The 26976-nt window shown below is 37.5% G+C and overlaps 1 protein-coding gene across 1 annotated transcript in view; it reads left to right on the forward strand.

Moving 5' to 3' along the window:
* Positions 1-26976, forward strand: part of GPC5 (glypican 5) — a 704510-nt gene that overhangs the window by 84666 nt on the left and 592868 nt on the right. Inside the window, exon 3 of the mRNA XM_040584385.1 lies at positions 19663-20357. Within this exon, the coding sequence (XP_040440319.1) occupies positions 19663-20357 (695 nt within the window). The remainder of the gene's footprint in view (positions 1-19662; positions 20358-26976) is intronic.

Genomic DNA, 26976 nt, shown 5'->3' on the forward strand with positions numbered 1-26976 from the left:
CCCATGTCAAAACCCCTGGTTCTCACAGAATATGCAGCGTTAGGCTTACTATGAAATACTGTAGCAGCCCTGGCTTTTCTTGGAGACTCCCATGGAACTGATAGTCTTATTTTGTGTACTAATCCATAACACTGATCGGAATATAGGAGATCCAGGTACACTTGCTTTCTACCTGGAGGAATTAGGGAAGTTTCTTCCACTATTTTTGACTCATTCAGCATGAAAATGCCAGCTGGAACTCAAGCAGCTTTGAAAACTTTTCAAACTGCATTCTCCAAAATAGATTTCTTTCCTGCCTGCTAAATAAAAGAACAACACTGTTCTCACTATTAATCCCAATAATTTATTTCCTTCAGATGAGCATACTTCACACATTATTTGAAAATACAGTACTTTTTCTTGTCAGCATTTGATCCAGGATCTCTCTGGCTAGCATCCCATGCTCATTTTATTATTCCTGCTAATAAGTAATCACTGAGTTCCACTAACACACAACATGAATGAATTTCCTATGTGTTTCACAGTCAAGGATCAGAACACAGTACAGCACCACAAAAAAAGATCAAGGGCCCGGTAGCATCAATAAACAGTGACTTCCTTATCACTATGAACAGTATGAGATTCCAGGCTCATTCGCCCCCTGGCCTTTGAGATCAAAGATCAACAAATGATTATGTGATAAAGCAGAAGTAGATGATCCAACCCAGCAATGACTTGCGTCATTTTTCTCAGAGGAACTTAGAAACTGTTACTGGGTAATTTCTCTTCTGGTCTGAAAACCATTATCTACAGAGCGTTAGTGGATCCAGGCTATTTATTCTGTCCCATGCTGTACAGGAGGTCACTGTGCAAGACAGATGGATGCCTCAACCTTGGCTACACTTAGACATTAGCAATACATTACATTGTGTCTTATTTTCTACTGATGCACATAACTAACAGAATATCTTTGGGATATTAGCTTTTTAATAATAAACAATCACCCTCAAGCAAGGTAGAAGTGATGATCAGAAAAAGAAATAGTCTGAAGAATTAGGCAAGCTTTTTACTTCATCTTCCACTGAAGGTAGAAATCTCTGCTGGCCCAAGTGTTAGTAAAACTCACAGTCTTCTTCAGATTCTTGCTAAGTTAGAAAGACAAAGTAAGTTTGCAGAAAGGTTTTATTTCACCTTCAGTGTGCTAGGATGCTGCTTAGAAATCTGTCTGTATAGCTGGCTCAACTCTAGTATACAAGCATTGCTGAAAAGTTGAAAGATTACTGTTTAACAATCAGTGGCTTCCTGCTTTCAGGTCTTGCCGTCCTGGATGTTTTAATCATGGGTCTTGTTAGGCAAATTAATTGAAGTTTATTTTCTGGGACAGGGAATTGCTGCATACCTGGATTTTCTCCCAACACAGATTCAGGAAATAAGCTGGTCATGCAACCAGACCCAGGAAAAAAAATAGTTCTGGAGTCTTAATGCATATGGAGATAAAGATACTCAAAATAATTAATTGCATGTAGGTGTTTTGGAAGTAAAGAAGTAGTTCAGAAAGTCATTTCAAGTTGGACTACAACGGAAATAATTGCTTGCTACAAAAGGTACCTTAAATAAAGTCATCACAGTACAGACTGTTTTTTTTTTCACTGCAGTATTTCTTTTCCAGTTACCTGTTTCTGTGGGGTGAATCAGAAAAAATCATATCAATATGGTAGAGTGTTCCTTAGGAAAAATATTGAAATAACAGTGTGCTTCATCCTTCCTTTGGGAATGGAAAATGGGTATTATTAAATTCTTAAATGGCTGATAATTGATCTGTATATAAAGGAACACACATGCATTAAAGTTGAAAATAAACATAATACTGGTAGATATATACTAAATAATTACAAAACACTAAACCTGCTAGGATATGTTTAATAGTATATCACTGAGTTGGATACATTTAATAGGATATCAGTAAGAGCTTCCTCTGCCCTCTCTCTATTGTAACCAACATTTCAGGGTTTGACTGAAGAAATTGTTAGGGGTAGGATATTTTATTAGTGCCAGACAAAATCAGTATAGCCAGCAGGAGCAGATTTTACCAGATTTTGGGGTTTTTTCCCCTTATGATTCCTGTGTTTTGGGGAATCTGCTGCAAGTAATTAATCAATGGGCTAGACCTTTTAGTCTTCGTCAGGAGTTAGCATATAATCAGGTGAGAAGCAAATTTACATTTTGTAATTGTGTTAGTCATTTGCACTTGAAGGCCCTTGCAAAATTAATTTAACACCCAAAGATTACCAAACAGTAGAGAATCTTACAGTAAAATATTTTTCCTTTTCTGTTTTTTTTTTCCATACTTTAATTCAAAGAATATATCTTTGTGGCAACTGAAGACCCATGAGGTAGGTAAACTCAGTACTAAATTCACCTAGCACCTGATTGAATTTGCAGACCCTATGAGTGAGATTTATCTTTTCTAATTTTAGCCACCTATAAAGTAGCTAAAAGAGTATCTAATCTATTGCTTCATTTAGGCTCAGCATAGTTCATGAAGAAAAAAAAAGGAACTCCAGGGTGCAATTCATCCCATCCTAAGGTGGATGGTTGCCATGATCAGGATGAATTGCCCTTTGAAGTTGTCTGGCTGAGTGGGTACTATGGTTTGCACAGTTAAAGCATCTTTTAAATTAATTAGTAGTCTTAGATTTACCTCAGGGATAAAACATGAGGAGGTGCCTATCTGAGTCCACTGATTATCTAAATAGCTAGGGTAGATGAAGTATTTGAATTTTCAATGGCCAAAGTAAGGTGAAATGAATCCAGCTTTATACTTTGAAAAGATGACACTTTGGGAGGAATTGTGTCATTATTACGATAATACAAATTATCATTCTCAAATGTATGGAAGGAGAAAATATTATCTACTTGATCCCACATCCCCCCACACTCACACCCACACCCCATCTCATAACATCACTAAAGAAAAGTACAATTGTCTTGTTGTCTTACATACCTGTATAAACTGTGCTATCCAGGAGAAATAAAGAAACAATACTTATTTTCTTATTTATTATTGAAGACTATAGATGTGGTGGGATTGTAGCAGCAAGTTATTAATGGTACTTAAAGTACTGCATCAACGGTTAATAGGCAGAATAAAGCCAGAGCTTTGCAATTTTTAAATTGTGTTATTATTTATTGTAGATTTAGAAAAACTCAAACCAGTAAAGTCCAAGAAGCAGGGAACATTCTACCTGAAAGAGAAATTAAAAGAAAAAAAAAAAATGCAATTTTTCTTTTGTATAGATTTATCGGGGGTTTTTGTCTTTTTTCATTTTTCCTCTGAGTCCTTTTTTGTATGTGCCATCTATAAAGACATATGACTGTAATATGAGTGTTCACAGACCTGTGTCTGCTCAGTGGAATGTTTTATGTTATGGTGCATTTTTCCACAAAAAATAGTTATGGGTGTCATCTTTCCCCATGTAGATGAAAGTTTCCCAAGCACCATGTTTCCAGTTGATCCATAATGGTTCTTAGAATACTGCTTTCCTCCATGGGTCCTAAATGTCCAATGATTGTTGCTCATGCCATACAGAAAGTCAGTTAATTTATGTAGCTGTACCAAACCATGCGGAAAGATGTCAAGTTAAAAAAAAATAAATTGAAAAAAATCCTCATGGTAGCAATAAGTCAGAGAATCTAAGAAACAGTTGTTTAACAAATGTTCTGATGCTCAACTTCAGATAAGTAATGCTCATTGCAGCTTCAGAAGCACACTTCAGTGCTATTCATTGCACATATGCTCTGTACTTGAGCCTCCTAGCATGTGACTAGTTACGTATTTATTACAGAACAGCATTAAGGTATGTTGAGGTATATTAATTTGCATTATCTGCCAGCTAGAGGAGAAAGGGATTCCTTCTGTGCTGTTTGCTTCAAGTCAAATGACAGCATTCTGAGGACAATTTCCCACCCTCAGGGAGAGTCCTTTATCAGCAGTCACGCTAGTTTGAGGAGTCTTCTTGAACCATTGATAACAACACACAGGAGTCTTAAGAAAGACTGAGATGGTCTTACATCTCTGTCATAAATGTCATCCCACTAAGGCCCACAAATAAAGAGAGAGAGGAAATTAGTTCTGGCAGAAGAATATTCTTGTAATATTTAATATGTACAAACCTCTGATATGAACTCCTGGCCACAGAAGAGAATAGCAGGGCACTTCTGAGTGTCTCAGGAGACTGAGAAGTTCCCTGGCTGTTCACCTTCCTCTTGTTTTCATAGTGTATTATTTGCTAATTCGATAAATGTCCTGTGTTCAAGAGTAACAGTCTGTGTTCAAGAGCTGCAATTGTTGCTCATCCCTTAGGATTAAAGTAGGACTAATTTACATGGCTTTCTTATAGGAGAAACATACCATTGGAACTGAAATGGAAGTTTTCTTTCCTTGGGTGGTCACAGCAGACCAGTGTTCTTGGTTTTCTTTCCCCCACCCCATTCTCCATGGACTTCAGTCTGGAGAAGGGTTGTGGTCACATACATTTTGTCACTGCTCGGCAAGTGGCCAGTTCAGGAAATAGTTTAATATGTGATCTTCTTGTGGAACTGGATTTGGCAGGGGATTAAAAGGCATCTGCTAAATTGAATCTAGAATAGGGCTGCTACTTTCAGTCTTTAGTAGATGGCGCACAACTTCTATTGCTTTTTTTCTGCTGTAACTGTTTAATCTCTTTGATCTCTGTTAGAGTGTGAGGGAGCTCCATCAGCAGTTCTGGAACCACGTACTAAAATTCAGAAGCGAGAGGAAAGGTGCACAAGAGGGAGAGGACATTACAGTACTGTCTTCCAGATTATAGAAGGAAGATTGCCCAGAACTGGACACGTTAGCTGTACCAGCGTTGCTAAGTATGCAGGTCTAGGGAGGCGTTATCAGACTGCAGGCCAACTAATTGTGTGGCTTGTGTCCACACCGCTTTAGGGCTAGGTCTTTCTAGAGCAGAATGGCCACATCCTTTTCATGTACCACTTGGCTGTGTATGCACTCTTGATTTTACATGACGTCTTTTTTTAATGCATTTTTTCAGTCTGCAATAATACGAAGGACGCACCTCACCCACCAAAATGAACCCAAGGTGCTGTGCTATATGCCCAGGTGTGACAGAAGGATAAATGGAATGGGAAGCTTTCTGTAACAATATTGGAAGAGCGTGAAGGGTGCCGAAGCTTCCACAGTTTCAACTATAGTGTTTTTTTGTAGTGGTCCCTGTAGTAGACCTGCCTATAGCACCACACAGCTTATCTTGGAAAGAACTAGTAGGAGCAATCTGAAGCAAAGCTGGGAGTAAGCTATTAGTTATGGGTCCAGTGGTCAATATGCATATATAAAAGAAGATATACACACACATCTTATGTGACTCTTTGGTCAGCATTTAACTAACTGTAGACATAAAAAAGAAATGGGACATCACTTCTAATTTGCAGAGGTATATTATTCAGCTTCTGTACAGGATGTATATATTTTCTCTAAGAGCTCATTGCTTCCATGAGAAATGTGTTCTGTTATGGATTGCATTCGTGCAGTTGAAGTTAGATGAACGCATCATTTAAAATACATATCTTAACTGCAAAAAATAATCTCTGGACAAACAAATCAATGGAGGAGACAGTTTGATCTAATTTTCTACAACGGAAATTCAGATACAGCTGTTACAAATCAATACTTTGGAAGTTATAAGTGAATTTGTAACTAAGATAACCAAGCTGCACAGGTGAAACAGCAAAAACAACTGGTATATTGGAATGCATTTTTGAGCTTGTCACCATCAGCTTCCTCAAGAGAAAATTAAGGGAGAGAGGCACTTTTTTGACATGATTCATCTCCCCATAAATATTTTGGCATGATTCATCTTCCCATAAACATCCCAGATAGGTCAGATGAATCATATCTTAAACATCTCCATTACTTTCCACTGTTGAATAAAGGACGGTATGGTATTTAGCTGAGGTGGTAGTTGAGGTGAATCACCACCCTGTATACTTGTATGATAGGTGTGATAAGCTGATGTGATCTTTTGCTGCCCTTTTTTTCCTTGTGCATTTTGGGTTTGGCATTGTTATTGTTTAGCAAACACCACTGCTTTCATCAGTATCGACATGCATGGTTAATATATAACCATGGCAGGTTATATATGAACTGAACAGTATAAATTGGAAGGCTCCATAATGAGGCTTGTGTTTTGTGTTGCAGAGGTAAAATAAATCAGATTCTTACTCAGAGTCATTAAAAAATGTGGGAAAGGGCAAACTGTTCTCGCATGGCCTACCAGGTTCCACTGGAAATAGTTAATTCTGCTCAAGCCCAGCTATCACCAAAGCTGATCAGACTGTTAAGAGATAAAGGACCTCTTTGCACAGCTATGGAGCAGCCTTGGTAAGATGTAAAGGATGGTCACTTCAGAATTGTTTTCCACCGTGTTTTTACTGATTTGTTTCTTTTGTCACTATACACATTCTGAAGTGCACTAGTAGTTGTCTTTGGATTTGTAGAGGTAGTAAAAGACTGAAAAGGGAAATTTTTGTTGTTGTTCTTCTTGTTTAAACAGAAAGGAAGCCAGAGCATTGTAGGCTGCATAGCTTAATTTCAGTTATTTGGAATAAAAAGCTGAAATATTTAGAAGCCAAATACAGTAACATATGAAGTTCCTAACAATGAAATGGTATTTACTGGGAATAAGTTTGGTCAAACTAATCTAATTTTCCTGTATGGAAATGGAACCAAATTGTGGGTATGTGAGAAGCACAGATGTTAAGTCACTTGTTCTTTCCTAACTCTTTTTACACTATTCAATATGCCATTCTCAGAAGTAAGTAGGGAATTGTCTTGATTACCACTGAACAGCTGCAAAACTTTTTGGAAACCTGCATTTGATTGGTTAGCAAGTGTTCACAGTCAGAATAGAAAAACACTTCAGTTGCGGCTCTTGGGCAAGTACAGCCACTATTGTCACTGCTGGGTTGAATGGTGAAATGATCAGTGTGCTCTCAACAGGTCAGGGAGGGCAATAAGAGCTCATGTGCAGGCTGGATAATAGAGCTAGAATTCAAAATAGCAGGACGCTATTTGATGGGGTATATACAGGTTCTGCGTTTAGGTGGGAATAACAGGAGCTGAAGATTGGAGAAGGACTAGCTCAGTAGCTGTTCTGTTGAAATGATGTAGAGAGTTAGAAATGCTATTCTGAAATAGGTTAACAAAACATTTTTGAAGTACCTAGTTCGACAGACCTATACATGAATTTGGAACTCCTAAACATATAGCTTGTCCTCTTAAGCACATAATTGGGACAATTTAGACTTCCCTTTGGAAGTCTTTAGGATTAAGTTCGACTGCATAGAAGCAGAATGGACTCCCTTTATGACTGAAAGAAGTGGGACAGTTCATTTTAATAAAAAGAAGAGAAAATAAATTTATAACAGTTTTCAGGAGTAAGATTCATCACCTAGCTTCTCTGAACGAATCACCCCCTTTCTCTGTATAAATAGAGGAGAAAGGCAGCATGATTCATCTTATTTCCATTTGGACACCTAAACTAGGTCAGATGAATCATGCCATCATCTCTCTGCTGATTAGCTGAGATGCAGACTCATCTACTTTGGAGATGCATTTGGTCTTGGAAATGTCTGCAATCAGGTGGGGAGGATCTAATTGGAAATACCTACCTGAAATACCTCTGAAATACCTAATTAGTGAGAGCAAGTGAGAGTATGGTGAAGCACTGAAATGATGTTCTTTGAGGCTGCCTTTATTACTGTGCATTTTTTTAAGAATAGGTTAGATAAATATCTTAAAATATGAGCTCATAAATCTAGTTGAGCCAGCCCTGGGTTCAAAGGTTGTATTAGAGGACATCTCAGGTTCCTCCTAGCCCCATGTTCCTGTATGGTTTAATTATTTAGTGACAGATACTACAGTCCTACATAAGCTAGGATACATAGCTGTAAAGGAAATGGGGAGGTAACTATCCAGTTTTGAGTGGTGCGAGAGATGCATGTGCCTTGTCACATTACGTGATGGGGCAGATCACATCATAGGGTGGAAATCGCAGTGGGGTTACAATGTGGAAGAGACATATTCCCAGCAGCTATTATCTCCATCTCTTTCCTGGAAAACATTACATGCCGTGAGCATGACATGTGAGTCAGCTGTGCTGCAGCAGGAGTTGCAAAATAGGGTTTAGCAGGCCATCTACAAATAGACATAGGATGAAAGGCTATTAGCACCTCCAGTAAAGCTGTATAGTAAAAGTAAATAATGTACTCATTATACTCATGATCTCTGGAAGTAAAAAAATGCAGCATTTAAAAAGACAAATTATCTTTTGTATATTTGGAAAGAATTTGGTGAAGGTTGAAGAGCATTAAGATACAAAGCTTTTCAATTCCACGGACCCATATTTATGTAATTATTCATACTACAGTAAACATAATTGATTTACATTTAAATCTAACGTCTGTTGTTCTTTGGTCCATTCAATGAGCTCTAACTAAACATCAATAGTCATTAAAAAGTATCTTGCCAAACAACATCAGAAAATAATGAATGAGACAATCATGGAAAAAATTGGATTGCTATTAAAGAAGAAGACTTCAAAATTTTTCATAAAGTAGATTGCGTCTGGACAACATACGTCAACTATAGAAAGAAATCCAGACTATATAAAGAAATCCAGGTTTTGACTTCTTGTTCATTGGTCTCATGAGGCCAGAGAGCTGGACTGAAAAATCAGATGGGATTTCTCCTTGGCCAAAGCCATTCTAGCTGATACAAGCTACAAGTGTGGTAGCTCCCCCAGAAAGTATAGGGAGAAACATCGCTCTGCCAGGTGTTTTGTTTTTGTTTTTTTTTCTTGTTTTCTTCTTTTTCCCTACAGATAGGCTCAGTGGGGTATACTCAGCAGTCTTAACTGACTACATGGGAACCTTACAATATGTAATGTGCAGTATGTAATTGTGTTTTTAACTTTTTCATGGTAAAAGCCAGTCTGTTAGAACAGTTTGAACATCATGGAGTGTATCCACAGCTTTCACCTCAAGAACTTCTGTTGCAGGTTTGAATAACTGCACAAAAACCTGTAAAAGTGTTCGTGGGGAGCAAGCAGAATAGAAACGAAGGGGATTAATCTGTTCTTGCCCTTCAGCTGTATCTGCATTCAAAAGTGTGTATGAATTGGAAGTGGAGCTAAAGGCAAATCTCTCATAGGAGACTCCCTTCTGAAGGGAGCAGAAGGCCCAATGTGCAGATCAGCCCCACTTCTCAGGGAATTCTGCTGCCTCCCTGGGGCCAGGGTTAAAGATGTGAAGAGAAAGCTTCCTGCCCTGGTACGGTCCTCGGATTATTATCTGTTAGTGATTTTTCAGGTAGGCAGCGATCCTGAAGTTTGAGGACAATCAAGAGAGACTTCAAGGCCTTGGGACAACAGGTTAAGGGATCAGGAGGACAGGTGGTGTTCTCCTCCATCCTTCAAGTTGCAGGGAATGATGAGGGAAGAACCAGGGAGAGCCAGCAGATCAATTCTGAGCCTGGTGTCAGCAGCAGAATTTTGGGTATTTTGATCATGGCTTGGTTTATGTGGCAGCAGGCCAGCTGGCAGCATATGGGTGGGGTGCACATGTCTCAAAGAGGAAAAAGATCTATGCACAGGAGTTAGCAGGGCGCATTGGAAGAGCTTTAAATTAGAATTGAAAGAGGAAAGGGACAAACCCAGGTTCACTAGAGATAAGCCTGGGGGCAGCACATCAATATTTGAGGGACAACGTGCTAGCAAGGTCCTTCAGTCTGTCATCTCAGTGGAAGTAGGAGATGGAGAGTATTCTGGTTTCAGCTGGGATAGAGTTAGTTTTCTTCTTAGTAGCTGGTGCAGTGCTGTGGTTTGGATTTGGTGTGAAAATAATGTTGATAAGCACACTGGTGTTTTCACTTGTTCCCAGGTGATGTTTATAATAAATCAAAAGACTTTTCAGCTTCTCAGGTCCTGCCAGTAAGAGGGCTGGAGCGGCACAAGAAATAGGGAGGGGATACAGCCAGGACAGCTGGCCTGAACTAGCCAGAGGAATATTGCATATCATCTGATGTCATGCTGAGTATATATAAGCTGGGGGAAGAAGAAGGAAAGGGGGGGATGTTTAATGTTATGGTCTTTTTTCTTCCCAAGTAACCACTACGCGTGATGACAAAGGATGAGGAGAAGGCTGAGGTACTTAACACCTTCTTTGCCTCAGTCTTTAATAGTGAGGGCAGTTGTTCTCTGGGTACCCAGCCCCCTGAGCTGGAGGGCAGGGACAGGGAGCAGAATGAAGCCCCCATAATCCAAGGGGAAATGGTCAGCGACCTGCTACACCACTGAGACACACAGAAGTCTATGGAGCCAGATGGGATCCACCCAGTGGTACTGAGGGAGCTGGTGGAAATGCTCATCACTTTCATTCATTTATTAGCCAGAAGTTGTGGCTAACTGGCAAGTCCCAGTTGACTGGACATTAGCAAATGTACTGCCAGTCCACAAGAAGGGCTGCAGGGAGGATCTAGGGAACTACAGACCTGTCCGTCTGACCTTGGTGCCAAGGAAAGTTATGGAACAGATCATCTCGAACGCCAGCACACAGCATGTATGAGAGAACCAGGTGATAAGGCCCAGCCAACTTGTGTTTAGCAAAGGCATGTCCTGCTTGACTAACTTGATCTTCTGTGACAAGGTGACCCGCTTAGTGGATGAGGGAAAGGCTGTGGATTTGTTTACCTGGACCTTAGTAAAGCCTTTGATACTATTTCCCACAGCATCCTGCTGGAGAAACTGGCTGCTCGTGGCTTGAATGGTCATATTCTTTGCTGGATAAAAAACTGGATGGATGGATGAGCCCAAAGAGTGGTGGTGAATGGAGTTACATCTAGCTGGTGGGCCAGTTCCATTTAATGTCTTCATCAGTGATCTGGATGAGGGCATCGAGTGCACCCTCAGTAACTCTGTAGATGACACCAAGTTGGGTGGGAGTCTGCTTGAGGGTAGGAGGGCTCTACAGAGGGATCTGGACAGGCTGGATCAATGGGCTGAGGCTGAGTGTATGAAGTTTAAGAAGGAACAGTGCTGGGTCCTGCACACGGGTCACACCATCCCCATGCAGCGTTACAGGCTTGGGGAAGAGTGGCTGGAAAGCTGCCTGGTGGAAAGGGACCTGGGGCTGTTGGTCAACAGCTGGCTTAGTGTGAGCCAGCAATGTGGCCCAGGTGGCCAAGAAGGCCAACAGCATCCTGGCTTGTGTCAGAAACAGTGTGGCCAGCAGGACTAAGGAAATGCCCTGTACTCAGCACTGGTGGGGCTGCACCTCAAATCCTGTGGTCAGTGTTGGGCACTTCAGTACAACAAAGACACTGAGGTGCTGGAGCGTGTCCAGAGAAGGGCAACAGAGCTGGTTAAGCGTCTGGAACACAGGTCTTATGAGGAGCAGCTGAGGGAACTGGGGTTGTTTATCCTGGGGAAAAGGAAGCTGAGGGGGGACCTTATCGCTCTCTGCAGCTGCCTGAAAGGAGCTTGTAGGCAGGTGGGTGTCAGTCTCCTTTCCCATTAAGAAGTACTAGGACAAGAGGAAATGTCAAGCTCTGGAGCAGGCTGCCCAGCGAACTGATTGGGCCACCATCCCTGGAGAGATAGGTAGATCTGGTGCTCAGGGGCATGTTTTAGTAGTGAACTTGGCAGTGTTATGTTAACAGTTGGTCTCAATGATATTGAGGTTTTTTTCCAACGTAAATGATTGTGTGATTGCCTAGGTGCCAAAGCTGCTAGCGACAGTGGATCATTTAACATGCATTGTTTAGTTCATGGTTTGTAAAGAATGGGTTATGAGTTGGTGCAGAAATGAGTTGTATTAAAATCAGGAGTAGTATTGGGTGAGCAAGAGTGCGTTAGAGTGGACTATTCTAATCTATATCAATATTTGATACTAAGATGTTGTAATCAAAAGCAGGTACACAGAATATTCTGTACAACTGTCTTTTAAAAAAGGGTTCATCTAGAAAAAAATTCTCTATCCTGAGGCTTCTTTAGTGTTGAAATATCTTTTGAATTTCATCTAAATTCGATAGGCTTATATAATAAAAGTGTATTATCTCTACCTAATCAGTTTAGAGATCTGGATTTTTGTGTTGTTTTTGACAGGTACTGTTTTCCTTTTGTAATTGGGAAAGAGTGTGTTTGTCTGCCTGAGTATCCACCTCCTGAGAGTTTCTATCTTGTCAAGTTAGAAATGGTAGTTATTAACCTCTCTGAAACTTGGAAGCGCATACTTCAAATTCATTCCTTTTTACAGCATTATGCAAGCTAAGTACTGAAATATATGGCACAAGCAAAAATGCTTTTGCATCACCTACATTAAGCAGAATTTTGCACATATCACCAATCACTAGTACCAATTAGATCACTAATCACTAATATACCAGAGCTGTGCAGAGAGACACTTTTTCTTCTTGATAACCGGTTGTTAGAGAGAAACATAGAGCTACCTCAACACAATACAGATCCAGTCATAAACTTAATTGTTCCTGAATCTTCTATGGAAGACATGGATGCTTGTTTAAAGAAATGCAGTCTTAAAGGTAATTTTTTCTCCTCTCTTTTTTCTCAGTAATAATGAAGTGAAGGAAAGCAAAGCAAAGCAAAATGAGAGATAATGAATCTAATCCCTTACCAAACTCTTTGGAGGCTCTTTGAAACCCATGGCATGTAGTCATATGTTAACTAAACAAACTCTTCAAGTTTCTGTGACTTGGTGTGAGGATTTTTACTGTGGAATTCCTCAGACTGTCAGGTGCAGGAATTCACCAAACCTCAACCAACACTTAGAAGAAAGCTGGCAGATTAAATATTCAGTGATATAAAATAAATACATTTACTTGTTTGATGTGCAAGACATTTTGATCTGTAGTGTGGCATCTGTTAGAACCTGATTATCATTTCACTTCAACTGGTATAAATCAAAAAACTGGCTCACCGAAGTTTAGTCAGTATTGGCAGCATAAAACTGGGATAATTGGGAAAAAAAATTAGGTTCTAAACTTTCAGATACAAAGACAAAAGATTCATCTGATGTCAATCTTCATCATAGCTATATGGAAGTCTTCCTGAGGTTGAGGTTATTATTTAACTTCGTGTGTAATTCCTCTGTGATTCTCTGCTTTTCATTAAGATCTAAAAATTAATGAAGCTGCAGAGAACTCAAAAAAAGATAATTTTATTCCAGCATTTTTTAAAAAACAAATGCAAGACTTGGAGATCATAGTGTCAGATCAGCTGAACATGAGTGCTGTTATAGTGCTGGGCCTGTTCTTGAATGTATAAATAGGAAGATGGAGAAGAAAAAAAATAAAACCTGAATTTGTTGATTTAGAAAGCATTTTAAGTTCTACATGGCAAAATAGTATCAGCATTACTAAGAAAATATTAACACTGAGTGATGATATTAAGTAGATTATAAAATAAGAATAAGAATTGCAATTATAATTTCAGACTAGCAGAAAGATGTACCACAATTATGAGTGAAATTCATCTCATCTTGCTTTGGGACATGTTTTCCTAGATTCTTCAGCATATTGAATTTCCAATTGAAAGTTAGATGACTTTTTACATTGATTACATCAGGAATGAGTTGCATATGAATCCTCACAGTTTAATTATGGGCAAAAAGGAGAACACACCTTACACATTGATCCAAGAGAATGTGCTTTTTCTCTGATTAGTGGTTTAACACCCTTTCAAAGTGCAACAGGTCTTTTTAGTGTAGTTGTAGTGACACTAATGCTTGTAGCCCAAATTATCTATAATTGCTAATTCCTATTAATATTCCAACTAAAATTGTCATACACCACCTTCCTGGTGTCTTTGTTTAACTGCTCATGCCTCCTGTGCATTGGTCAGATGGATCATCAGTGCTGAGCTGTCCACTGAGAGGAGTATGATGCCATTGATGGAGGTTTCTTCCATGATGGTCTTGGACCCACTCAGGTTTAATTTGGTTTGTTTCAGTCCTGTAATGGGGTACACTATTACCTACCTTCTGGGCCCCTGGGCTTAGTTACACCATGATTACTTCATTTTTTTGTAGTCCTCAATGTAGTATTTTGAAGAGAGTTATGCAGTTTCACAAAGCTAAAAACAAACAAACAAAACACCAAAAAACCTCCACAACTAAAAAAAAATAAATCACAATATAACTAAAGAAAGCTTCCAATCACAGGATATGCAAGAAGGTCCTGACATCTGAGTACCCGAGTAATTTGCTATTGAACACAGGACAACTTAGGCAATGGTCAACTGGTTCTAAGTCAAGTGTCTTTTTTTTTAGAGAGCCAAAAAAACCAAAGCAAGTCCAAACAAGACCTGACAAATTCTAAAGTCTGTTATGAGTAGTTTTGGCTATAAAGCCTGAGGTGAATTACTAACACTTGGCAACACAATGTTGGTAGGGCTACAGATTTAATCTGTTCTACCTGTTTTCTTCCTGACTTCATTAGTGAGTCTGTAATCTATGAAATTGATTAATTTGAAATACGTATTAATGAGGAGCAGTTGTAGTGAGTCTCAGATATCTTCTGCTGGCAATTATCCTTTTGATCTCTCTCCCATATAACCTTCACAGACAATGCCCTAATGAGTTCATTCTTTATAATTCATTTATGTGTCTTGAAGACTTTATTATTCAAGCTCATTTTTCTGATATGATAAATGATATGGTGATTTTGCAGTATTATCTGGCACTGTGTGCTACTTCATAGTTAGGAATAACTACATTGAATTTTCCACCTATATGTATTTCCCTGTTTGATGTATTTTAAACAAAGATGTTATGTATGTAATACTGGGTAGATTAATTTATTTTCCATAATTATTATTTTCCATATTTTTAATGGCTTTTGTTTAGTTTTTGAATGCCTTTTGTCCCTGAGACATTCCCCTTTACTGCAGCAGGACAGTGTATGCAAGATACACTTGATTGGACTATAAAATTTTAGTAGACAGAGTTTTATGCTTCTCGATTATTTGCACTGCCCACAAACAGGACAATGTATGAGATCACTGAACATTAATGGCAACTGGCAACAGGCTAATACTTTCCCACGGGATTTTTCAACTCATGATAAATTCATAATATTATTAGGTTTTTCAGCCTTTGCTTGGATTTAGTTATCTGGATTCCTGTGTATTATGGGCAGATAATTAAGGTAATTCAGGCTCATCAGTTTTGGATTCCCTCTGGACTTTGAAAGGCATTCATGCTAAATACTATGTCCATAGTTCAAGGAAGTATTTAAACCTGTCTGGTTTTAATTTATTGAGTTTTAAATGTTACCTTGATCAAGTGTGAATTAATTATAATATGTAATATAGGCTGGTGAATTATTACTGAATTATAAGACTTCAAAACTTGTTGACCCACTCCTACTACTGGATTTTTAATTTATTAGATTATCTTTGTGTTAAGTACTATGGATATTTCAAAAGGTAATACTCAGAATGTAAATTTCCTCATTTAGCAGCTTGTATAGAACATTTATCTGTGTGAAGAAAGGGTAAACTTAAGCAAATGCAGTTGCTTTTGTAACAACATGATTCTGTAGAAAATTTGTTTTAAATTAATTTTCTAAAGTACCTGTAGTAGAAAGACATTTTGCCAAAACTGTTAAGGATGAGAATTGCAGGTTTGGTTTAAAATCCAATCCAAATTCTGTTTAATTCTTTGCAATATTTCCAGTAAATGTGATTGATTTCCAGGAAAAGAAAACAAGATTTCTTTTTTGTTCTGTCAGTTGTTCTAGTAAACAAGATATGTGTATACTTTTGTGTTGTCTTTTAAAGCAAGTAATCCACTGGACTGATTACTACATTGTGTTCTTTATGATTTAGAACTACCCATGGCTCTCAGAAACAGAAAGGTTAAAAAAAGTGAATGAAAGATTGAATATCTTTTAAACCATTATCCAAGGTAGTGCTGCAGAAGGCATCTGTAGGATATTTTATAGTGTTTACTACTGAAGATCTCAGAAAGGATGAATATAAGAGGCACTGATCCTGCAGATTAAAATATATTGTAAGAACATATAAAGAGCTGGTGTGGCTCATCTTGGTTACATTTAAAATGTAGTTTATATTTATTGGATTTATACTGATTAAAAACTCACCAGTTCTTTCATGTGACTGAATAATTAAGACTGATGGTGTTAGTCTGGGCCCATAGATGTAAAAGATAGAGAAGCACATTGTTAAAAAGCTTGCAGTATTGAACCAGCATATCTTGATTTGTCACTGGAGTCTCCAAACGTGTTGTAAATGACATAGATTGCCATTGTAAGGTGTTCACAGGCGCTGTTCAGTATTGAGAGTAAACAGGTCTGCTTTGCTGTCATTCTTCAAGCTGTCTATGAGCAAACCAAATCTCTGCAATAGCTTTCGTGGTTATAGAATAGGAAAATGCCAGCAGTATAAACCCGATCAACAAATTTTGTAAGAAATCCTAAACTGATAATTAAACATCATGATGCAGAATTGTAAACACAAGTGGCCATTATTATCATGTGCTGTTTAGAAAAGCACAAATAGCCAATAAATCATGCAGTCAATTATTGTACTCGTTCATGTGTGTGTTGCTGGGGTAGTAGCAATGTAGTTCAATCTTGAAAGTTTGTTATTGTTTAGACCACATTATAAAATCTATTGATTATCTATGTGCAGTGTGATTTATTACTTCATCCAATATTTGTGCTCTTGGTAATATGATACTGCAGCCATGGATTGTAACAGACATTTTGGATTGCATACTTTATGGTTTTTATCTAGGAAAAAGTAATAATAAAAAATAGAGAAGGGTCATAAAAACCTTATTCATGTCATTCTAAAGAGATTATTTTAACATGATTATTTTACTAACATTACCTACTTCAATAAATTTCATCTGAAGCATTGGCAATATCTGTGTAAATGACTGAATCTACAATTACAAAAATAGCCATTTTCCTAGGAGGCTTCAATACTCTTCACACTTTATTATTTTAAACCGTCTAAATGAAGAATCAATTTGACTTAAATTTTTGTCTTTGTTATTCTGGCTGCTCCAAGCTTTTACATGAAGAACTCTTGAATCAGTGGTGACTAGGTACCTGGAATTTAGTTCAGTTCTCCAGGCACAGCCATCTAGTGCCATTCAAAATGCAGAACATCCACACAAATCCTGTAGATGTGGCACAGGACCTGCAGGATACCCCTGCCCGTCCGGACAGGCAGATAAATGGCATCTACCATTGAAAATGGTATTAAACACTCTTAGGCAACTAAATAAAGCCTCCGTAGTAGGCCTGTACTTTCTTTGCATCCCTTGTTCCCTCCAATAAAAACAAGACATAAAGTACAGTAGGATATTAAGGGCTATAATTTAGCTGTCCAGGTATATGTGCCTTCATGTGAACTAGGTGTCCAAACTGCCTTTATAGCTGGCGGAGATCTCATCCTTAGTCCAGTTCGCCTTAAAGTGGGTATCTTGACCCATCTAATAAGCCCTATCTGGTATGTTGTATCTCATCTGCAGCTCCAGAAGGACATGGGTCTCCCATACACATGTGCGTACCTACAAACATGGGGTGCAGTGCAGGTGTCTCTGGTGTGATCTGATGTGGGGTGCTGAGGTTGAGAAAAGTCCCAGAGCCAGTGGTCATGCAGGCAGTTGTAGTCTACAGAGTTACTCAGCTGGCACTTCTGCGTGTCAGCTCACAGGATAAACTGAAGAGCTTTGCTGTGTCGAACAGAACTCCACTGGTGGAGCCTAGCTCCACGCAGGGTCCTGACTTTAGGAGTCTGACTTTTGAAACAAGTCAAAACCTTTGTTGAATCACTGTGATCTTTGGCATGTAGGAACAATGATAGTGAAATTTGCTTCAGGAGAGATGCACATGTGTATGTCCTGTAGACAAACGGGACGCACTTCCCTACTCTTTACTGTGGGCAGTCAACACTTTTCTTCTTATTTAATGTGAATGTTAGAGGAATGGAAAAGAGAGAGATAGTAAAATCAGTCTTAATGATTGTGTGAAATATGAAACTAGGAGTTAATAGATAATAGCAGAGGAATAGAGGTAATGACTGATTTATAAGAATGTGTCTCATTTTTGTTGGATAAAACAAAGAATGCATAGAAAGTATAAGTAGATTAGTTTAATATGTCTGTGATCTTTTCACAAAGTGTGCATTTCAAACCCACTGAAGTCAGTGAGAATCATTTCACTGACCTGAACAAGCTTTTTATCATAATAATAGTAATTTATTCTTATGCATAGATATATTAAAGGTGTGATAGCCAGTCTTGGTTATTGTATTAAAAGTATTATGCAATTTCTACTATTCCTTTCAGTCAGTGACTTAGCATCAGACTTCAGATTGCTTCAGTAATTGCCTGACATAGTTTGACACTATTTGATTCTGCCTATTTTTAACATCACTGTTTGGACAGTATGAACTGTACTTCATGCTTTTCCTCACTTTATTTCTATGGAGTCCCACTATTAAAAATAAATGTGAAAAAATAAATACATGAAAACTTGTAAAGCTTGGATGAATAAAAGTTACTGAGTCATAGCCGTTCAGTGCTTAAAAGGAGTTAATACTTATGTGTTTCTATGTATTTTTATGCTCATCTCTAAGGTAAGTACTTTTGATCTATACATTGCTCCTTTGCCTTCCCTGAAGTGCAGGCTTCTCAGATGGATATAGGAAATTCCCCAATGTGAACACTCTCTTTCTGTTCTGAAAACCAGCATTTTTCCTTGCCTGCAAGTCATAGATAAGTCAGGAGAGAATACTTGTCCAGTATACTTTAACTGTTCTGTTAAAAACTACTCAATGTACTTAATGATTGCCACCTAACACATGAAATTAAATACGTTTGTCCGTTCAGGCGTTACCGGTTATGCAGATCTTGAGGCTTAGTTAGGGTGTATCCATCTCAGTGCCTGAGGAGAGCAGTTCTGCACGTTCGCACACTTTGCTTGACCATAGCAATTGCCAGGCTGAACAGTGCTGTTCAAAGGCACCTTCTCATGTGTGTTTGGTACATCTCCTTCCTTTGCAAGACAAGAAGACAAAACTAATCTTTTAAAAGTTAAGTTTTACTGGAATAGAAGAGTTGTTTAAATAGTTTAATGTTACTTTTGCCCATTGATGTAGGATGATAAGAGGAATGACTTGGAGTGGCTGACAGCATTTAACTTTCTGTTGCAACTTGCAGAATGAGTTGTGAGATGAGAGAGCTAATGTATGTATATATGTAGACAGATATAGTAGGGCTTTGCTGTATTTTCTAATTTAATAACTCTGCTTACAGTTTATTTCCTTTTATATTTTTTTGGACTCTGTTTAATATATCCTGCCAGGAAAACATATAGATTATTAATTGTGTTGTAACATAACTTGTAAACTGTTTGCCTATATACGAAAGGTAGTTGTCACGCTTTGTGAGAAGCTTGTCTCCATAAATCCTAAATACATATATGCGTTCGGAATAAATGTCAAAATGTCCTGATGTAACTGTTTTAAGCTCTTGCTCCAATTTCTTATTTTTTAAGTCTTAAAAATAATGAAGTTCTTTTTCTTATTACAGAAACCTTTGAAATGCTTATCAGACTGGCTGAGAATTACACAAGCACACTTTTCTGCAATGCATATAGAAACATGGCTGCTGAGGCTACTACACGTGTTCAGGAGTTTTTCACAGATGTTGGACTCTTCATATTTGGCACAGACGTTAACACAGAGGAATTTGTCAACAGATTTTTTGACACCCTGTTCCCAGTAGTTTACAACCACGTGATTAACCCTGGTCTGACTGACATTTCACTGGAATATGCGGAGTGCCTCCGAATGAAGAGGAGAGACATCAGGCCCTTTGGTAACATTCCCAAAAAGGCCATAGGTCAAATGGGAAGGTCACTGTTACCCAGCCGGACTTTCTTGCAGGCTCTGAATTTGGGGATTGAAGTGATCAATACAACAGATCATCTGCATTTCTCTAAAGACTGCAGCAGGGCTTTACTGAGAATGCAGTACTGCCCCCATTGCCAGGGGCTCACATTAAGTAGGCCCTGTATGGGCTACTGCCTCAACATCATCCGAGGCTGCTTGGCTAACGTAGCAGAAGTTGATCTTCACTGGCGGGTATATATTCAGTCCCTGGAGGAGCTCTCAACTGCCATGAGTGGAACATACGACATTGAGCACGTGCTTCTGAACTTTCATTTGCTTGTTAATGACGCTGTCGTACAGGCTCACATCAATGGGCCAGAATTATCTGAGCAGGTAAGAAGCTTTTTTTTATCTACGCTTACTGCAAATGTGACACTAAGGAAAGTAACATTGTTAAGTACTACTCGTTTGGTCATTTTTATGGTGATGAACACATCTGTGTCCAAGTTCAGCTTTGTTTGACAACACATTTTTCCAGCACTGCCAGTTTTTATTTTAAACATGCACATGGCCTGGTAATTTCCCATATTCTATTCACAAGTTTAGCGTCACATGGAGATTGAATATTTTGGCAGCATTTACAGTAAAGGCTTTTGAAAATGAGAAGAATTCTGGTGTGGAGTTTATCTTTTCCCATTTCCCATGAAATCACAGCTTTTTTCAAAATTGTGCTCAGTGAAAATTCTTGTTGCACAGTCTAACGGAAACTTCTATTCCTTCACCCTTTTTATTTAGTAGTTAACATTTTCAGTAGATGCACTGAATAGCTTTAAGTTTTAACTTCACAAATGCATGTGTTAAATTCTGCTGAGCAAGAGTGAACAATGAAATGTGTCATTAAGTTTGGAAACTTAGAATATTAATGAGAGGAAGGTGTTTTATCTGGTGAAAAATAATTCCACAAATATTCTATAAAAACAGAATAATACCCTGACATTTGTATAAATGACAGTGTTAAATTTCAGCAATAATATTTCTTTGCACATTGGAAACTTGTTATACGACAGGATAATTTTTAGGAGCACAAAAAATGTTTTTCATGAATATAAGAAAATTGTTTAATCCCTTCATTGTGATCTTATACACACATAATGATAAATTTAAACCATACTTCTTACAGATACCAGTGGCCTGTCTTAATGAACCTAAGACTTTGCATATATTATTTGCATTATTTTGTAGGTGTCAGGGGAAGTAGCACAGTTTGTTTATAACGTGAACTAAGTCCTTCCTTAGATATACTCAAGAGAAAAAACCAAGTTATGTGAGAGCTATGTTAGCTATGAATGCATGAATTAAAGAATTTTAAGATACTGTTAGGGAAAATATGTGTTATTTGGCTATACATAAGAAAGAAAGCTAGTATATCTGCAAATTTTTTAAAAACTAATTCTTCCTATGTTACATTTAATCCACAATAAATTTTGTAATTGTGTTTTTCTCTTTATTCTTACATGCAGACTTCACTGACAGTGACATATTCTGTATGTAATGCTGTATTGGATGTCTTGTTCTGGGGAGATGCTTTTAGTTTTACAGTATACACAGACATAAACAGGGTGTCTGGGTGTCACTGTGGTGTGGCATCGGTTGAGGTACAGTAATACTTCTAAGACTGCCACAGCCTGTCTCTTTATGTGACTAGCTGAAGTTGAAGCAGCATCTTCTGCTAAGCTGCTGATATGACCTCTGACAATAAACAGCTTGACCTAATACAATAAGTAGAGGATTCTTCATTTTGTACTAAGACCCCACAGTCTATCAAAAAGGGTTCTTCACCCTGCTTGTAGTCAGTGAGTAACAGGGAAATTGCCCATTTCCGTGAATTTACTATTTTATTTCCTTTATACTAGCTAGAATCTCCTGCTGCTGAACTTCCCTGAGAAAAACTGTGGGGTTTTTTTTAAAGGGTTTTTCACTAACAGTTTGACTCAAAAGTGGCTCACTGATATCGGTCTAATTCCTACTATTTTTTAGAGCAACAATTGCCTTTTAGGGATATTCCCTGTTCTTCCTCAGATTTTGGGGGGAACATTTTTCCTGCAATTTTCAGGATCAACCTAGAATACAAAAGTAAAAGCTTAAGGGGAGGATTTCTGTTTCCTATTTCATCCTGGGTCTTTTAGTTTGAAAAGCTTTAGACTTGGATTTTCAACAGTGAACTGTCATTGGCCCAGACTTAGAAGTCTTTCGGCACACTCATGTTTTCAAAATGAAAGTTTTTACTCTCCAAAATAGTGTATTTCACTCAATTTTAGTAAAAATTTAAATGTGTGAAGAGCCTTCCATCCAGTGTTTTGGCTTAATGAAAATTTCAGATTGACCCAAAGAAAAATGCTTTATTTTGATATTCCTGAAAACTCTATATGCCTTCCTTCTCCCCTTCCCTCATCCAATGTAAGGAATACTAACATTTCTTATGTAATGATATTATGTGCCACTGTCTTCATCTGAAGATCAGATGTTTACTTCTGTTGTGTTAAGATCTTCTCATACAGAATCACTTCCGAACTCTAAACCTAAATATTTCATTTTTCAGTTAATCTGCATCAAACCTATGCATTTCGACATGTCTTTCAGTTAAGCTCTATGTTATAATTGACCAGTCCTTTCTCTCTTTGATCTATAATTTGGTCATAGAAGACTATGATGCATTGATCCCTTGAAACATGGTGATCTACTTAGTCAATTCTGATTTGCTGAATATGGCTTGAACATGTTTCATATTTGCCCATATATTAGGTATCAAGAACTAATTCTGGTGTGTAGTAAATACAGTCTTTCAGCTTTAAGAGGCAGAGGACATGAATTCTGTTGAAATTGGTTCATTAATATTTATTTATTTTATCTTTAGAGTGACTCATGAACTGTTTCAAATTCTGATAAGCAATTAATGCATCAGTGATTCTGACAGACACAGAAAAGATGATTATGAGCCAGCAAGTAATGGCTTGCTTAGGCACGCAGCAGTCTCTGCAGTTTTAAAAGTGAATTTCACCATAATAAGTACTTTTATGAGTTTTAAAGAAGCAGAGAGAAAAAAAAATTAAATGTTTGGAAGTATTTTTTATTTATATATGCAAATGTTGTCATGAGAATCAGCAGTCTCTTTAGTGATACATGTATTTGTAGAGCTCTATCTAATCATGTTATGTTTGTGCAAATAACTGTATGTAAAGGATTTTCTTCTAGTGTGTTGCATGGATATCTATATTTAAATCTGATGTATGGAAAGACCACTAATGCCTATATAACATGCCTTCCTTTCACAAAACTTTTTTTTTTTTTTTTTCTCAATAACTTACAACTTGTTCCCTTTTGTACTTTGGTCAGCAGAGTAGTGCCGTACTGTCTTCAGTTGGAATGTCTCTTTCCCTTTGTTCTTCCTGTTTCAAGTTCACACCTTTAATTTCTGCCTCACATAGCTCCGCTGACTGACCAGTAAGTGAGCACCCGTTCATCACCTCTATATCTGGGCATTATTTTACACAGTTCTGCAGAATCTAATGGAGATGTGTGGGCTGTGCAACTGTCCACATTTATATATATGTTCGCATTATCTATATACACAGTCATATATTTAATAACAGTTCTGTGTTTCTGAAGTCTATATATATATACATTTTTGTTACTGTTTATGCTCAGTGCATAGTGGACCCTATGCTTTTTAGCTGGTAAGAATTGGAACAGACTTTTTTTTAGCAGATGTGCGTATACGATGTAACAGGTTTAAGAGAGCTGCATGGTACAGAACAAGAACAGCATTCGTCATTAAGATAATCTGAAAAAGGTGATATGTAGTTCTTCAGCATTTTCACCTCTTAAACAGTGCTTATTGCTACAAAGGACCTTGTAGATTCACCCTGTACTTCTCTTTGTGCTCTGCCTGAGTTGCCACAAGCTGGTCCTTGAGCTTGCATGTATAGTCAGGGAAATCCCCATTGAGGGCAACTGTGCAGGGATGAATGCACAAGAACGTTGCAGCACATTTAAGCCTTATTTAAGAAAAAACAAAGAAGCAAACAAAAACCTATGGAAACCTTTTACAAGTTATCCTAAATCATTTCATGTTACCTTGGTTCTATTATGCTAGTCACTGTCAGTGTTAAGACAGAAGGAGAAAGTGAGATTTCAGCAAGATTTACAAAGATCGGTGTGGGTGGAGCCTGCTATCCCCAGCATCAGAGCATGTTTCTGTTCCCTTTATGCCTGGGTTAATGGCATGGCCCTGAGGCATGGAAGAGCAAGTTCCTGTGTCACTCACACTGTGGTTCAATGGCAGCTTAAGCCAGTCTCATTCTGGGTTGCCCAAGTGCACCATCCTCAGCTGTGTGTTTCTGCCCATTTCCCTGTGTGCATGCTGCTTTGGCAGCTGCAAGTCAAGCTGGTTGAGGGAGCTCTCTGTAAGAGAGAATCTCTCTCAGCTGTGGTTTTATTTTGGTGTGTGAAGACTTGTGCTGTAACGCGTTGGATAACACAGCAGCTGAGGGGTCCATTGCAGTGGAACAAACAAGGAGGTAAATAGGTCTGAGGCAAGAGCTGAAGGACAAGGGGAAAGAGACAGAAGAGAAAAAGTCACAATGCTTTATAATTAAATCATTCCTCCAAACTTTACATTAAACTATTTTTCTTGATTCCCGAAAGACCAGTGGTGTTTGGATTAATATTGAATAAAAGAGATGAAAAAGAATATTGATTAGTTGTTCATTGTGTATTCTGGGCACTGATGATTGGGGGATCTGGAGGACAATCAAGTACGTGACCATGATATTAAAAGCTATATATGCATGTAAAAATGTGGGAATCAGAAACACAGCAGAAACAATTAAAATCACACAGACAAATTCTGGCATTTCCTGATTTTGAAAGTGAGGAGTTTATACTATGGGTTTGGTAAAATTTTTGTATGTATTTTGGTATGTAATATTAGCCTACAAAATTTTGGAATGGAATTTTCAAAACCAGTATGTTGTCACTGTGTTCTAAGTCATGGACTTTCATCAGATCAGTTTTCCAAACAATTGGAGATAATGAAAATGTTAAACTTCTGCAAATTCTCAAATCCTTTCACTGATCTTAATCTAATCCTGAAAGAAGATCTAAGTTATGTGTCTAAGGTGCGTGTTATAGCAATAATTATATTGTATGAAAAGAGACTTTTGTCTGATTTTTTTTAAAATCTGTTGTTAATACTACAAACAAAACAAGATCTTTCTTGTGTCATAGAATGCTAGCAGGAAGAAGAATTTAATAGACTGTATTTAGAGCTTTATTTACTTATTGATTATTTTTCCTTGAGATGACTAGCTATAAACACTTCAACAGTCAGAACTGCTATAATAGTGACATTTTAAATGTAATGTTCCCATGAAGAGACATACTCACAAACATTATGAATAGAATATTTGTGTGTGGGGCTTCTAAGCCTTCTAGTATCTGCTTTCTGTAACTACTTTTTATTGGGCTCTCTCTAGTGAAAACTCATATAGCCTTATTCCAAGCCATTCCAGAAAATGAAATGCTGTAGAAGTGCACTAAACCAATTAATGTCTTATATTTAAAAAAGGAATAGAATGGAAGTGATGAAAAAGATCCTTTGATAATCCCAAATACATACAAAACATACACCTGGAAGCTATGGTATAACTGCAGGTTTTAGTTTTGGAAAGGAGTAAGCTTAGTTGTCAACAAAAGACCAGATTAACAGCATTTCTAACTGGGGAGTGCTGTGCCTGAGTATTTGGTAACTTTTATAGCTTTACAGCTTAAGGCACTTAAAGAGGTGCATGAGGTGACCATCCTTTGAAGTAGCTAACCTGTGAACCCAATTTCTTAGTATCTAAAATCTAATTTATTTACTTACATGGTTATATGCCTAGAGATACAACAGCTTTATGATCCCTGCTTCACAGCTACTGCATTTTGGTTGCTTGGTTAAGAGTGCATTAGTCAATCAACTGAAGTAAGTTCACAAGCTATTCGAACTTGTATTAAAAAATAATTAAATTTGTCACTCTTTTAAGAAAAAAATTTAATATTAGAAAATGCTTGTTATAAGCCTTATGTATAAGTCAGGTCATGAAAGAGATCGGAAATAACTTAAAAAGAAAGTTGTAGATATCATAAAAAATTGTACTCAGCACATCTGAACTGGACATCTGTATTCTTTATGCATATTAAAATACACAGTAAAATGTTATCCAAAATATTTATTGATTTGATAACAGAAATATAATTACAGTATTTTGCTGTAAATATTAGGCTGGACTTTCAAGCATTATTTATAATGATTTTTCTTGAAAAAATTAGGAGTTATCTAATAAAAATTCAGGAAAACAGAGGAATGGAAGTAAAAAATAAGCATTTCCATTAAAAGTGAAAATTCAGGAAAACAGAGTAAAGGAGGAAAATAAGAAACATTTCCCCTAAAATAATTCAGTCTGTCTACACAATGCCATATAAATGTTTTCTAATGTTATTTCCATGTGTTTCAGTGCCCTTAACAGTACATACACAGAAGGGCCATACATTCATTATCAAATTCAGTGACTGTTTTACCACTAGCTTATCTTATTTTTCCTCATTAGTAGAGGAACCTTTCATCATTCTTTGATTTTCAGGACTACGAATGCTACATACTCTTTAGCAAAATGGGTAAGGGCTTTAAACTCAATTTTGCTTCTTTGGATTTTGTTTTCTTACTTCATAGTCTTGGTATTATTCATGACTCCTTCTTTTGGATTTTGAAATTTTATAAATGGAAAAAAATTACATTTACTCTTGCCACCTTAATTTTCTTATTAACCTAAAATGAAATAAGAAATATAACATTCGGAAGTGATGCATGCAAATTTTTGTTATTTATTAAATAAATATTAATACAGTATTTCATGAATGGGGAGGTTCAGACTTGATATTAGGAAACATTTCTTTACTGAGCAGGTGGTCAAAC

This window comes from Falco naumanni, chromosome 2 (genome assembly GCF_017639655.2).
Source record: "Falco naumanni isolate bFalNau1 chromosome 2, bFalNau1.pat, whole genome shotgun sequence".
NCBI lineage: Eukaryota > Metazoa > Chordata > Aves > Falconiformes > Falconidae > Falco > Falco naumanni.